This window comes from Pistacia vera, unplaced genomic scaffold (assembly GCF_008641045.1).
Source record: "Pistacia vera cultivar Batoury unplaced genomic scaffold, PisVer_v2 Contig575, whole genome shotgun sequence".
Taxonomy (NCBI): Eukaryota; Viridiplantae; Streptophyta; class Magnoliopsida; order Sapindales; family Anacardiaceae; genus Pistacia; species Pistacia vera.
Genome location: NW_022196418.1, coordinates 73,240 through 85,590, shown reverse-complemented (window position 1 = coordinate 85,590; position 12,351 = coordinate 73,240). Strand labels below are relative to the sequence as shown.

Genomic DNA, 12,351 nt, shown 5'->3' with positions numbered 1-12,351 from the left:
TTTTACCCTTTTTTCCTGTAAAAGAGCATACTGTTACACAAGACCAATGTAGAGACCCACAAAGCGCGTGAAGCACACAAAAACAAAAAATGTATTCGTATAGCTTGCTGCCAAATTTTGTTGATTGCAGCTAGCTGTATGATCTTTTGACTGGGATTTGAACTTGGGGTAGGCTGCAGCAAATATAATATCCCCTTTCCCAGTTGAAGTAAAAAGGGAAAAGAATTTACAGACTCATCAGGTGTTTTACCATGTGGATGATTTTGTTGAAACAATCCTTCAATTATTAGTTCAATCATCTTCGGCCCAGAAAAAAGGTCAACTATTACCCAAGAAACTTCTATTTCAGATTGATTGCAGGAGGAGTTAGTAGTACTGCTGATAAAGAAGTAAAGTGAAAGTTTCTGGGTCCTAAAGTTTACCATATCAAAAGTCTCAATCTTGGGTTAAATTAATAATGTTCATCAAACTCTGTGAATAAGTTTATTCACTGTAAAACATTCTAATTTTAAATGTCATGTAGAAATTAAAAAAATAATTCAGTCAACATCTCCAGTTTTGTGTTTGTGGGGAGAGATAGGCTGTTGCTACTTTCTAAAAGCATAAAGTAGTGAAGAAAATGAAGCAAATGGGCAGTGCAGTCTGAGAAGTGGGAAAATAAAATAAAAAAAGAAGAAGCAAATAAATTTTAATTGACACCCACATGGCTTTGAAGATTAAAAAAAAGGCCCAAAATCAAAATGAACAACATTCATTCTCCTCATATCTCTTTTCACCTTAGTGAAAAAATTCATGTTTATAACTTGTACCCTAATGTTACTTCTTCATCAAAACGTAACCAAAAACCCCACATTTTGCCCGTCCTTTTTTTCTCTTTTCTTTATCAATTCTATGCATTACAAAAAAAAAAAAAACCATCAGTAAGAAAAAACAAATATAGAAACAGTCCACCTCGAAAAAGAACTCCCTCTCTCTCTCTCTCTCTCTCTGCCTCTTTAGAACAACCTATTTCCTCAATAATCTGCAGAAATAGTAGATTCAAACATGTAAGCCAACAATAACGCACCAAATTTTCATCAATAATGCATAATAAATGAATATAACTGAAAAAATGTGCATACCATCATGTTTCTTCAGCAAATTTCTAGCAAACATCAAACAAATAACTACAAATCCACTCCTGCTGCCCTCCTAATATTATAGCCACGGTCTTCCTTGTTTGGCCCTGGCCCTACATCATCAAACACATAAGGATAGAACCAAATAATTTCATGAACAAAAATTGCACTGAAAAAGCCCCATTTAGATCATTTCTCTAGTTTTACCTGATGAATCTGAAGAAGAGAGATGATGAAGAAGAGAAGAATTGTCTCCTGGGGACTCCATTGGATAATAACTATAACTAATAAAGCACTTATGGAGATAAATTTGGCCTGAATAGAGCTCCCACACTCAACTTGACCTTTCTGCACAGCATGTTGTCACACAATCACACCAATCTGAATCTCCCACGTCACCTTGACATTGAGCAACAAATACACAGATTGATAGCTACTAGTATAAATCCATGCCAGTTACCACACCATTCTCCATCACTTGAAGAGCTGCATCTCTCTCTCTTCAAACCCACTGCCCCTCACATTTGTTGCCCCACAGTCTTTGTACAACATTTCCATCCCTGAAACCTGAGTAAACCCATTAACTTCATAAAGCATATAGCACCCAAGAAGTTGAACTCTAGCAGCACCAGTTTTGCCCAGCACGGTCTATAAAGTTGGGAGCTTGCTCACACAGCTGTAACAGTCACTGTTGCTCAGGTCACCTCTGCATTGAAAGAGACCATTAATGGAGGTCGGGCCACTACCAGAAGGTCTTGAAAACTTGGCCTTAGAGGACTGTGAAACCAGGAAACCAAGAGGCTGCAAGAGCCTGGAGTAAACTCCGTTGGATCTTGAAAAACTTGCTTTGCACAGCCTTATAAACCAAGGCAGAATAATCAGGAGCAGATTCGACAAGATTGCAAAGAAAATAAGCCCAAACAATAGAAGCTAGGTTTTGAGGTAAACCTCTGAGGAACAACTCAAAATGGATCAAATCATTTCACTTGTGAGAGTAAGGAGGATTTTTGAGAAATTCAGAAGGGTTTTTGGCTAAAACTGAAGAAAGAAAAATATCGTAGGGTGTGGTTTTACTTTTGCTTTGGTTTCTGCTCTTTTTAGTGTCTTGAAAAAAAAATCAAAGTGTTGTGGTTCTGTGTTGTGGAGATTTGGGAATGAACTTTCTCTTTGGATGGCTAGATTACAGAGATGTGAGGGCATCTTTTGCTGTCTACAGGGTATAGTACGATGGACAATTCATAATGAAGAATAAAATATCAATAAAATAATGCATTTTACAAACAGTGAACCAATTTTGTTTTATTAGTGTTTCCTTTGCCATTTTTTATTATTATATTTTTTTTTTATCACATTCAATAGATGACTGAATTGAAACAAAATGTTTAATTCAATTTTATTTTATTTTACGAAAAAAGAAAAAAGATATTATCTCTCTTAAAGGGTAAGAACAGAAAGGAATTGAGAGAATTGAATTAATCTAAAGTTTGACTCAAGTACATAAGGTTTGACTGTAGTAAATTTTCGTTTACCATTTATTCTTGCAATTAATAAGAGAGAGGAGGCCTGCCATATCTGCTTTTGAAACTGAAGTATGGAGAATTCACAGAAGAAACCTTGAATCATTTATAGCTGGATTAGCCAAGTTTGACAACATATTGATTGATTCGGCAACTTTGTTTTATACACTTCTCTTTGCTGTTATAGTCAAAGAACAACCCTATAATAAATGAAAAGTTTTAATGCCTTCCCACGTGAAGGTTTATTTTATTTTTCTCACGTGAGATTGTTATTATACATTTATTTTTTTCATTCATAAAGTATTAATACATCGATAGAGATAATTTTGTGAAGGTTTGTTTGATATTATTAATAGGGTTTTCAAACTGTCGAGGAAGCGAATAAGTTTAATACAAACGATCTCCAAAAAAAAAAAAAAAATACCTGACTTAAAATTATTTTTTTTTCTCTTTTTAATCAAGTGTTTAAGACAGTTTATATCTATTTTAATTAATCTTTGAAGTTTATTAATATCTTACAAATTCAAAATATTAGATAATCATAATGTAATGATGATTTTAAAATTCAAACAAAAAAACTTAATAAATGAAATAAACCGTCAAACTAATCCCTCGGAGTTGCTTAAAAATAGTTTTCACATAAAGGTTTGAATATGTTTTGATTTGGTTGCCAAACGACAACCATCATATACAATGTCAAATTTGTTTTTTGTTTGTTTGAATGTACATGTCCAAATGTTTCTTCTATCAAGCGTCATTTACGCAACAGATTGTCCCTAATCACATGATTTAATAAATATAGTTATATTTTGTATGAATATGATAGCTTATGGATTTATAACCAAGTAATCATGGAAGAATTTAGCTCTATTAACTATATATACTAATTAATCACCGTTTTTCTCACCATAAATAAAACAACAGTAAGGACAGTATATTATTATGTTGCCACTACGCCTGACCCAATTTAAATTTACATAATCAGCAGGCTTTTTCAGTTCTGAATGTTTAAAATTTTAATTTATATAATTTGTTTCATTATAAAAAAAGAAAATTATAATTGTGTAGGAATTAATAACTGAACATTATTTGGCTAAGCTGAGCACTACTTTTATCAAGTGGTGGAGGGAGAGGCTTTAATAATTTATCTTTCTACTTGGCGAAACTATTGGAGTTGTCCACCACTTCAACAATAACAAACCACTTTAAGGCACCGATCAATGGACAGGCCTTTGTTTGAATAACTGCTATAGAATTTTTTTAGTTTAATAATCATTATTAAGTTTGGATTATGATATGAATTCTTGTAATACGCAATTTTACTTTTAAACGTAATACCTAAACATATTTTTCTCTTATATGAAGTGACGAAAATCTAGGATAAATTGCTTTTAAAGTGTGTTTAGTTCAAAGATTGTATTATCGCAAATATTATATTAATAAAAAGATTGATTACTTTGAAGATTACTGAGAATGTTTAGGAAAATGTGTTTGGTTGGTTTGAATTCTAGATCTTATAGCCTTTGAAATGAAAACTTACCTTTCCAAATAATTCATATTAATGTAACCTTCTCTGTAAATAGGTTTAGACTTTAGGGCCAGTATGTATTTGTTTTTCAAATTCAAAAAGAAAAAGATAAAAAGCATTGACTTATTATTTGAAAAATAATCCCAATTTAAAAAACACCAAATTTATTTATCTAAGGTTGGATCCTTTGTCCCTTCAATCCATGAGTCGTTTTCATATGGTCAATTACATTTTTACGCCTCAGGCTCAGTTTTAAGCTAAAATTCATTTTTCCCTCTAGGTTTCTAGAAACGATCTCTCACCCACATTCTTAGTTTTCAAGCTGTGTAACTATAGCAACAGATCAAGTGCAAATTCTGTTCATTAACTTTATATAAAAAATTATAAACATCGTTCTCCTTTTTTTTAGCAATAATACACAAAAAAAAAAAAAAAAAAAAGACGGAGCAACAACCTTTGCCTTGGCTTGGTCTGCTGCCTTACCAATTTTTGGATGGACCGACTAAATTTCATTTCAAAAGCAAGTATTATGAAATGAAAGAAGAATTAAAGGAAAATTTCATTACAAAAAGTGAGAGCCGACTTTCACATGGCACATGATATGCCAGTACAATCTGTCGGTTTGCTACAAAAATTGTCTTCAAGGGATGTTCTGTTCTAATTTTAGCATCATAAATGAACAATTTATAAGCTTTTTTTTAAAACCCAACCCGAGGCGAAACCAGGCAAAGTTGTCGGGTCTCAAGTTGACCGGTTTAACCGGCAGTCAAATTGGTTGACAAAAACTTTTAAAATTCAGCAAATACACCCCTAAAAATTACAGTTACATCCCTATAGGTTTAAAATTTAGCAAACACACTCAAATACAAATCGGTCGACTACTGGTTGGCGACGGCGACGGCGACACCTCAGATGCAACCTCAATCATCCATTGAGCCCATTCCCCTTAAAATATACCCAAGATCTGGTTGAAATGGGTTCGATTTCGGTCAAATCTCACCGAAGCTGGTGTCAGCATTCTAGGCCAGATCTCATTGACGTCGGCGTCGACAACCCTCCCCATCACCCAGAAATTACTCCCTTCTTCCTCCCGACCAAAACCCACCTCACCCCACCCCCGTTAGCCTCGTCAATTGCCGGCAAAAGCCGGTTGTTGCCGCTGCCAGTTTTATTCGATTTTCGATCGATTTACTCATCGAAAATCAATGTTGTCACCACCATTGCAGTCACCGGCAATTCCTCTTTAAAAGCCCTAACATCCTGACCGGCAATTGTTCGCTGGTCATCCTCCCAAATCTTAGGGTGTTGGGTGAGTAGGAAAAACATAAACCCGACCCGTTGAAGCTTTCGAGTCCCGATTCAACCAGTTAAACCGGCCGGGCTGGGGCGGTTTTAAAACAATGATGCAAATACATCAAGTTTCATGAATGAGATGGGAGTGGCTGTTGACTCCTTTGTTAAAACACTTGAAAGAAAGAACATGGTAATAGCTTTCACTTATCAATGGAAAAACCACCCGTGTGAGTAGATTCTCACTTTCATATCTTTATTTTATTTTTTTTTTTAATTTTAATATTAATCATCTAATTACTAATTTCCCTTTGACATCTAATCCCGATTTCAAAGGGTGAGTTTTATTCACCATCTGGATAAACCTCATTAGCNTTTCATCAAAGTCAATTCCCTCAACTTGAGTATATCCTTGAGCTACAAGCCTAGCTTTGTTCCTGACAACATTACCAAACTCATCAGTTTTATTTTTGAAAACTCATTTGATACATATTATGTTGATTACCTTTGGTCTTGGTACAAGCGTCCAAACATCATTTCTTTTGAAATGTTCCAGTTCTGCATGCATGGCCTTAATCCAATTTTCATCTTCCAAAGCTTGCTTGGCATTCTTCGGTTCTGCAAGAGACACATAACACAAATGGTTAATTTCATTTTGTCTTCTCCTTCTTGTAACCATTACCTCATTTGGATCTCCTATCACGGTTGAACGTGGATGAGCTTTTTGAACCCATGTGTTAGTGTATGCCCTAGAAACCATTCGTGTTATTGGTTTAAGAGCACTTTGTCTTGTATCAATATATCATAAATAATAGAAGAAAGAGTTCTTCTATTCATATTTATAAATTGCTTCCTTTATTCAGTCATGCATTTAAAATAAAGTATGTATATGAATTGTCCAGATGATTCATTTAATCGGTAAATGAATTTATCAAAAGGTTCCCCACAGAAGCAAATATAATTTGGGCAACTATATTGCATAGTAGGCATACTAGATGCTTCCAAAAGATATCATGAGTTGATATAAGTACAGATGACGATAATAGTCATGTCACTTGGGCATTACTATGGATTAGCGGTTGGTGAACTGTTTTTCGAACGTGATCGAATAACGACAAATCACTTGGAAAAGCATGTAGTAAATGATTTATCGTTTGGTTATATCAGTGCACGATGTAGTCCTTAGACCTGAGACATTGTGGTCGGATCCGATACGGATGCATATGGTTCATACGGTGTATAAGTACGAGACTAGTCATGTTTCGTATGATAAAGCCTATTTGGTCATGCGTTGTTCATATGCGGAAACAAACGATGGTCAAGAAGGGATCATTGACTCAGAAATATAGGATCAGGAGTACCGCTGACTCCATTCGGATTCAAGTTCCTGGACGAACATTGATAAATGTCGGAAATCAGAATCTCTGGCCAGAGTCTATTATTAGTCCTACGAAAGCAAGTTCGTGATGACAAGTTCTGGACATATTGATTGATGATTCGGTAGAAGATCAAGTTTAGGATTTTAATGTTCCATGAATCCATACTCGATCAGGATATATCAATGGAGGGACTTTACTTGCATGGTACATATGATCTGAAGAGAGTTCGATGAAGTATTTCTTCATCGTGGTTTACGGACTATGGCACATTACTAGATGTTTACCGTAGTCGTTGGGCCTCCGAACAGGTTTTTGGATTCATCCAGAATCGGCTCACGGCTAATCCATAGTGGACCTACATGGTCACACCAATAGCCTTGAGAAGTTAGAAAAGGATAAGAGAGAGAAATGATTATCCAAAAAGGGCTAGCACCTTTTAAGGGTAATTTTAGGATTTCTATGGTAATAGTTACATGAAAAATTATTTGTGACATTTTCAAGGTTGAAATGGTCAAGCAATAATTAATTGTATTTTATTATTATATCTTAAAGCGTTAAGATAAATGAGATGAACTAAAATAACATTTTAATAGTTAAAAGGCAAAAGGGTAAAGTTATGGGTTGTTAATGTAAACTAGTTTAGTTTACATGGGCCCTTGAATAATATTGATTATTCAAAGGGCAAATTAATAAATGCTTGGGCTCCTTTTAGAATAAGATTTTATTGGGGCATGCAAGTGAAAAAAAAAACTAATTACAAAATGACCCGTGTATATATAAATGCAAATGGTTGCATTTTAGGTTAAGTGTTCATTTTGTTCACTCAAAAGAAAAACAAGCTCTCTCTCTTAGGTTCGGCCACTCTCTCATTCTCTCAAGATGGTGTTAAAATGTGGAGGATTCATACTTTTGAATCTTGACTTCATCAAATCTAAGCACTAGGAGAAGGTATAATGTTTCTATGCTTTATTTTCATTTTTGAATCCTATTAATCCATATCTTTACATGCATGTCTTGTTTACATGCTTCCATTCAACATTTCCGCCACCTCTTCATGGTTCTTTCACCATGTTGGTTGATATTTTCTTCTTTGGTTTCTCCTTTGAATGCTTTCATCAGAAAGATCAACAACCAACTCTATCCCTTCATTTTGTAATGATAAATGAGCAGATGATACTTTGCATCAAGTAGATCCTATTGTTGTAGCACTGGAAGTAGGTGACAGTACATTTGACCAAGGTTTAGGTTCAGGAGATTCAGTAGTGTTCACACCATCTTATGTAGGCACACAAGGAACAGATATGTCTTAAATTTTGCATTCTTGAGAATACTCTGAAAAATCTCCTACATCACTAAACACAACATTAATGGACTCTAAAACTTTTTCAGAACGCATGTTATAGATACTAAATGCACGGCTATTGGAAGAATATCCAATAAAAATTCCTTCATCACTCCTAGAATCAAACTTACCTAAATTCTCTCTATCAATCAAGATGTAACATTTGCATCCAAAAACATGAAAGTGAGAGAGATCAGGTTTCTTACTTTTCCACAACTCATAGGGAGTTTGAACAGTACCTTTTCTAAGGTAAACTCTGTTGAAAATCTGAAGCTGTAATAAACATTTGATCGAGCAGAGTCGATCTGAAGATGTAAATCTGTGGATCAAGCAAGGTCGATCCGAATGTGTAATTACATGGATCGAGTAGGGTCGATCTAAAGATGCAAATCCGTGGATCGAGCAGGACTGATCTGAAGGTGTAATTACGTGGATCGAGCAGGGTCGATCTGAAGATGCAAATCTATGGATCAAGCAGGGCCGAACCGAAGTGTGAAAGCTCATGAATCGGGCAAGGCTGATTCGAAGGTGTCAGTTGCTGAATAATGCTTCATTGAATTTAGGCCGTGAGACCAACTGTCTTTGAAGGCAGTGAATGGGCCCACTCATCCTTTTTAAATAAAAAATGAAAAGACAACAAATATTTAGATTGATTTCACCTAAAAGTAGTAGCATGTGGGATGGATTGCATTCCAACTGTTGCTGATGTCTTTGCCTTTGGGAGTTTGGAGCAAGTAGGCATTCTTCCCTGCTTCTTTGGTGACCTTGTAGGGCCTACAATCGATCTAAGCTCTAGCCTCCTGTCGTTCTACATTCAGTATACATGGCGTGAATTGCCTAATTCATCTCATCTTCCTCCCACATGATTTGAATCGTTGCTCTGGCCAAGATGTCTTCCATCGTGGTGCAACCTAGCTTCGTCAGTTCTTTGTATAGTTCGTCATCCGGGAGGAGACCTTTTTTGAAGGCGTCTACGGCTGTCTCAGGGTTACAAGAAGGGATGGAAATCTTCTCTTTGTTGAATCTGCTAACATTCTCTCTTAGTGGCTCTCCCCTCCTCTGGTATACTCTGTATAAATCGGCCGACAGCTTCTCGAGTTTCTTGCTGCTGGCGAGCTGCTCCACAAAGGTGTTAATGAGCTAAGCGAATGATTCGATGGAACCGTTCAAAAGATTTGTGTACCATTAGAGTGCTGGACCGAATAAGCTTGAACCAAAACTCTTGCACATGCAGGCTTCTCTCAACGCTCGGGGTATTGAGATAGTGAACATCCGCTACTTGTACGAGGCTATGTGATCATCTGGGTCGGTTGTGCCATCGTAGGGTTTGATGCTGGGAATAGTAAACTTCTGGGGCATGTCGGCTAGGGCGATCTCATCCACAAAGGGTGAATCCGCGTAACAGTGAGACCTGCTCTTCTTGGTCAGGACCGACATTCCTAGGATGCGCCTCATCACTGCCTCTACATCAGCCAGCCTCTTGGCCAGTACCTGTTCTATAGGAAAGGGGGATACCACCAGGTCATCCTATTTGACTAGGTCAACCATTGCATTCGTCCTTGGCATATTCCGTTGGGTCATCCTGCGCAGTGTAGTCTGGTGGATCATTCCTTCATGCACACCCTGGTAGCCCGGATCTCCGTTCATTCCCTCTAGTCGGATGACTCTCATGGTAACTGATCTGGTGTTTCGCCCCACATGAATGGTCAGGGGGGTTGTTTGATATTCGTTCAATCCGTCAAGATGGGTGGGCTCGAGTGCTATAGTTTGGTTGGGTTGGCCGTTCAACCCGTGAGGGTAAGCCAAGCCAAGCCGAATGGTGTTTGTGCGAGGATAGTTGACTGGAGGTGAGGCTGGATGGTAAGAATGGGTTGGTCTTGCAGGTGTGGGCTCTTTGTCTCTTAGGCGTCTTGATCTCGAGATTGGGGTGGATCGAATGAATGGGGTTCTGTTGGTAGATCCTTTCCTCCATGAGTCAGGATCGAGTCGTCGACCACCGATGAACTTAATGGACGTGGCCTTTTACCTGAGGCCGAGGGTCTGTGCTCTGGGTTTGGAGAGTTTGCATGGATGGAACTGGGGCACGGAATCAATTGGGAGGTACCTGGCAAGGCAGAATCTCCGGATCATAGAACTGACTCATCTTGTCTTTAAAAGACTGGTTTTCGGCCCTGATGGATGCGTTTTTGCTCTGGAGTGCATTGTTATCGGCTTCCAGTGTGGCCATCTTGTTTGAGTTTTGTTGCATGAGAGTGGTCAGAGCCTCCAGTCTAGCCTCGAGGCCGGAGTTAGCGTTGTCCGAAGGGTCAGCCATGGAAAATTCCTCTACGTAGCAAGGTTCGTCAAGCTGAATGATTGCTAGAGGCCCCACGGTGGGCGCCAAACTGTAGACGTAAAAATATACCTGTACAGAAGGGGGGTTTGATCCCATGAGATTGAGGCCACTAGCGATCCGCTACATCTGCACACATAGAGAAACAAACATGAAGCGAATGGGAAACACCGGGGTGGTGTTTGTCGTAGGCATTCTAACGCTCAAGTCAGCAAGGCTGAAAGAAGCTAGTATAGTGAGGGCTAGGGAGTAGAGACATTACCGAAAGTCTAGTCAGGGACTGTGACTACGGCAGTGATGTGAAGCTCTCAAGTAGGAGCTTCGGGTGTGAAGGTGTAATGTAATCTAATCTCCCTTGTGAGAGGGCTGGCCTCTGCTTATATAGTGATTGTCTGGTCTCCCAGTCCTGGTGGGAAGTAGGAGTCCTAGTGTGACTCTGATACAAACTCTAGAGGAATTAGGGCAGTGGTGAGTTATCTTACCAGTGTTCGAATAGGAAGGTGATCCCAAACAGGAAAGTAACCTCGAGTAGGAAAGTGACCTGAACAGGAAGGTGACCTCGAATAGGAGACTGGTCTGGAATAGGAAAGTGATCTGTGGGTGCCGTGGGCTCTGGACTTGCTCATAGGTTGAGGAAGTGAATTGGGATTTGGAGGCCTGGACCTGATGGTTTGGGCCGACTGTATCTCGTATCAAATAGGCATAATCCGAATAGGGCCGCATTGGGATTGGGCCTGGTCTCTTCCTCATTCAGTCTCATTCTCCTATTTGGGCCAAGGACGATTTTTGGCCCTAACAATGACCAATCTCAAATATGCCGGAGGCAATATGTTTGAGGCTGTTCCTTTTGCAGATGCAGTCTTACTTAAGGTAATTTTGAAGTTATTACTCCCAATATCTTCTTCAACGTAATATTTTTCTATCCTTGATAATATTTATTAGTTGTTGTTTCATGTTTGAAAAATTTTACTGACGTGGTGATTGATAAGAAGTGGATATTACACGATTGGAGGGATGAAGAATGCGTGATGATTCTGAAGAAATGTAAGGAAGCGATTACAAGCAACGGGAAGATGGGGAAAGTGATTATAATAGACATGTTGGTAGAGAAGAAAGAAGGGGATGATGAGTCGACTGAAGCGCAACTCTTCTTTGACATGATGATGATGGTGTTGGTTACAGGGAAAAAGCGAGATGAGAAAGAGTGGGCCAAGCTTCTCCTGGAAGCTGGTTTCACTCGCTATAAAATAACCCCAATATTAGGTTAAGGATCTCTCCTTGAAGTTTATCCTTGAGAAACTGGCTAGTTTTTTTCCATGAAAACTTGTTCTGGTTTGTGATCAGAGTGTCTATTATTTTGCAATATTTAAAGAGTGCTGTGTGGAGAAAAAGTATTTTATTTTAGATCTGTGTTTTTAATTTAATTCATGCACTCTAATGAGAGGAAAAGTTATATGAAATAAATTCAAGCAATAATTACCGATTTTGAGTTTTTGTTTTCCATTACTGATCCAAAATCCCTTTATTTACTAATATTAGGATTGATATTAGAATAATTAAAAAGATCTCCATACAATTGTTATACATCTACTTAATTTATGTAATTAATACTATTCTGAAGATGCAACGTAGTGAAAAGGATTAATAGAATATATACAAACTTACTTAGACAAATTGATATATTTAAATATAACTGAATGTCTTAAAATTAGAGATAAATTAAATAAACTAAAATAATTTGTTAACATATAGGATTGTCACATTAATTATTAAGAAACAGTTTAAACTCATCTACATCAACTTGTGTGATTAATTTTTATACATTACATTATTCATAATAAAAGT

General features: G+C 37.4%; 1 protein-coding gene and 1 pseudogene across 1 annotated transcript; one reads left to right on the top strand and one right to left on the bottom strand.

Moving 5' to 3' along the window:
• Nucleotides 1-1,013: 1,013 nt before the first annotated feature.
• Nucleotides 1,014-10,488, bottom strand: LOC116109185 (annotated as a pseudogene).
• Nucleotides 10,489-11,304: 816 nt separating this feature from the next.
• On the top strand, nt 11,305-11,774 carry LOC116109184 (trans-resveratrol di-O-methyltransferase-like). Its single transcript, XM_031395422.1, has 2 exons — nt 11,305-11,376; nt 11,499-11,774. The coding sequence occupies exons 1-2, from the start codon at nt 11,305-11,307 to the stop codon at nt 11,772-11,774; spliced, it is 348 nt and encodes a 115-aa protein (XP_031251282.1).
• Nucleotides 11,775-12,351: the final 577 nt, after the last annotated feature.

Excerpts from the sequence above, each read along its gene's own strand:
- LOC116109184 (XM_031395422.1), top strand. The coding sequence starts at position 11,305 with ATGACCAATCTCAAATATGCCGGAGGCAATATGTTTGAGGCTGTTCCT. Across the intron at positions 11,377-11,498 it reads CAGATGCAGTCTTACTTAAG|TGGATATTACACGATTGGAG; the intron begins GTAATTTTGAAG and ends ATTGATAAGAAG.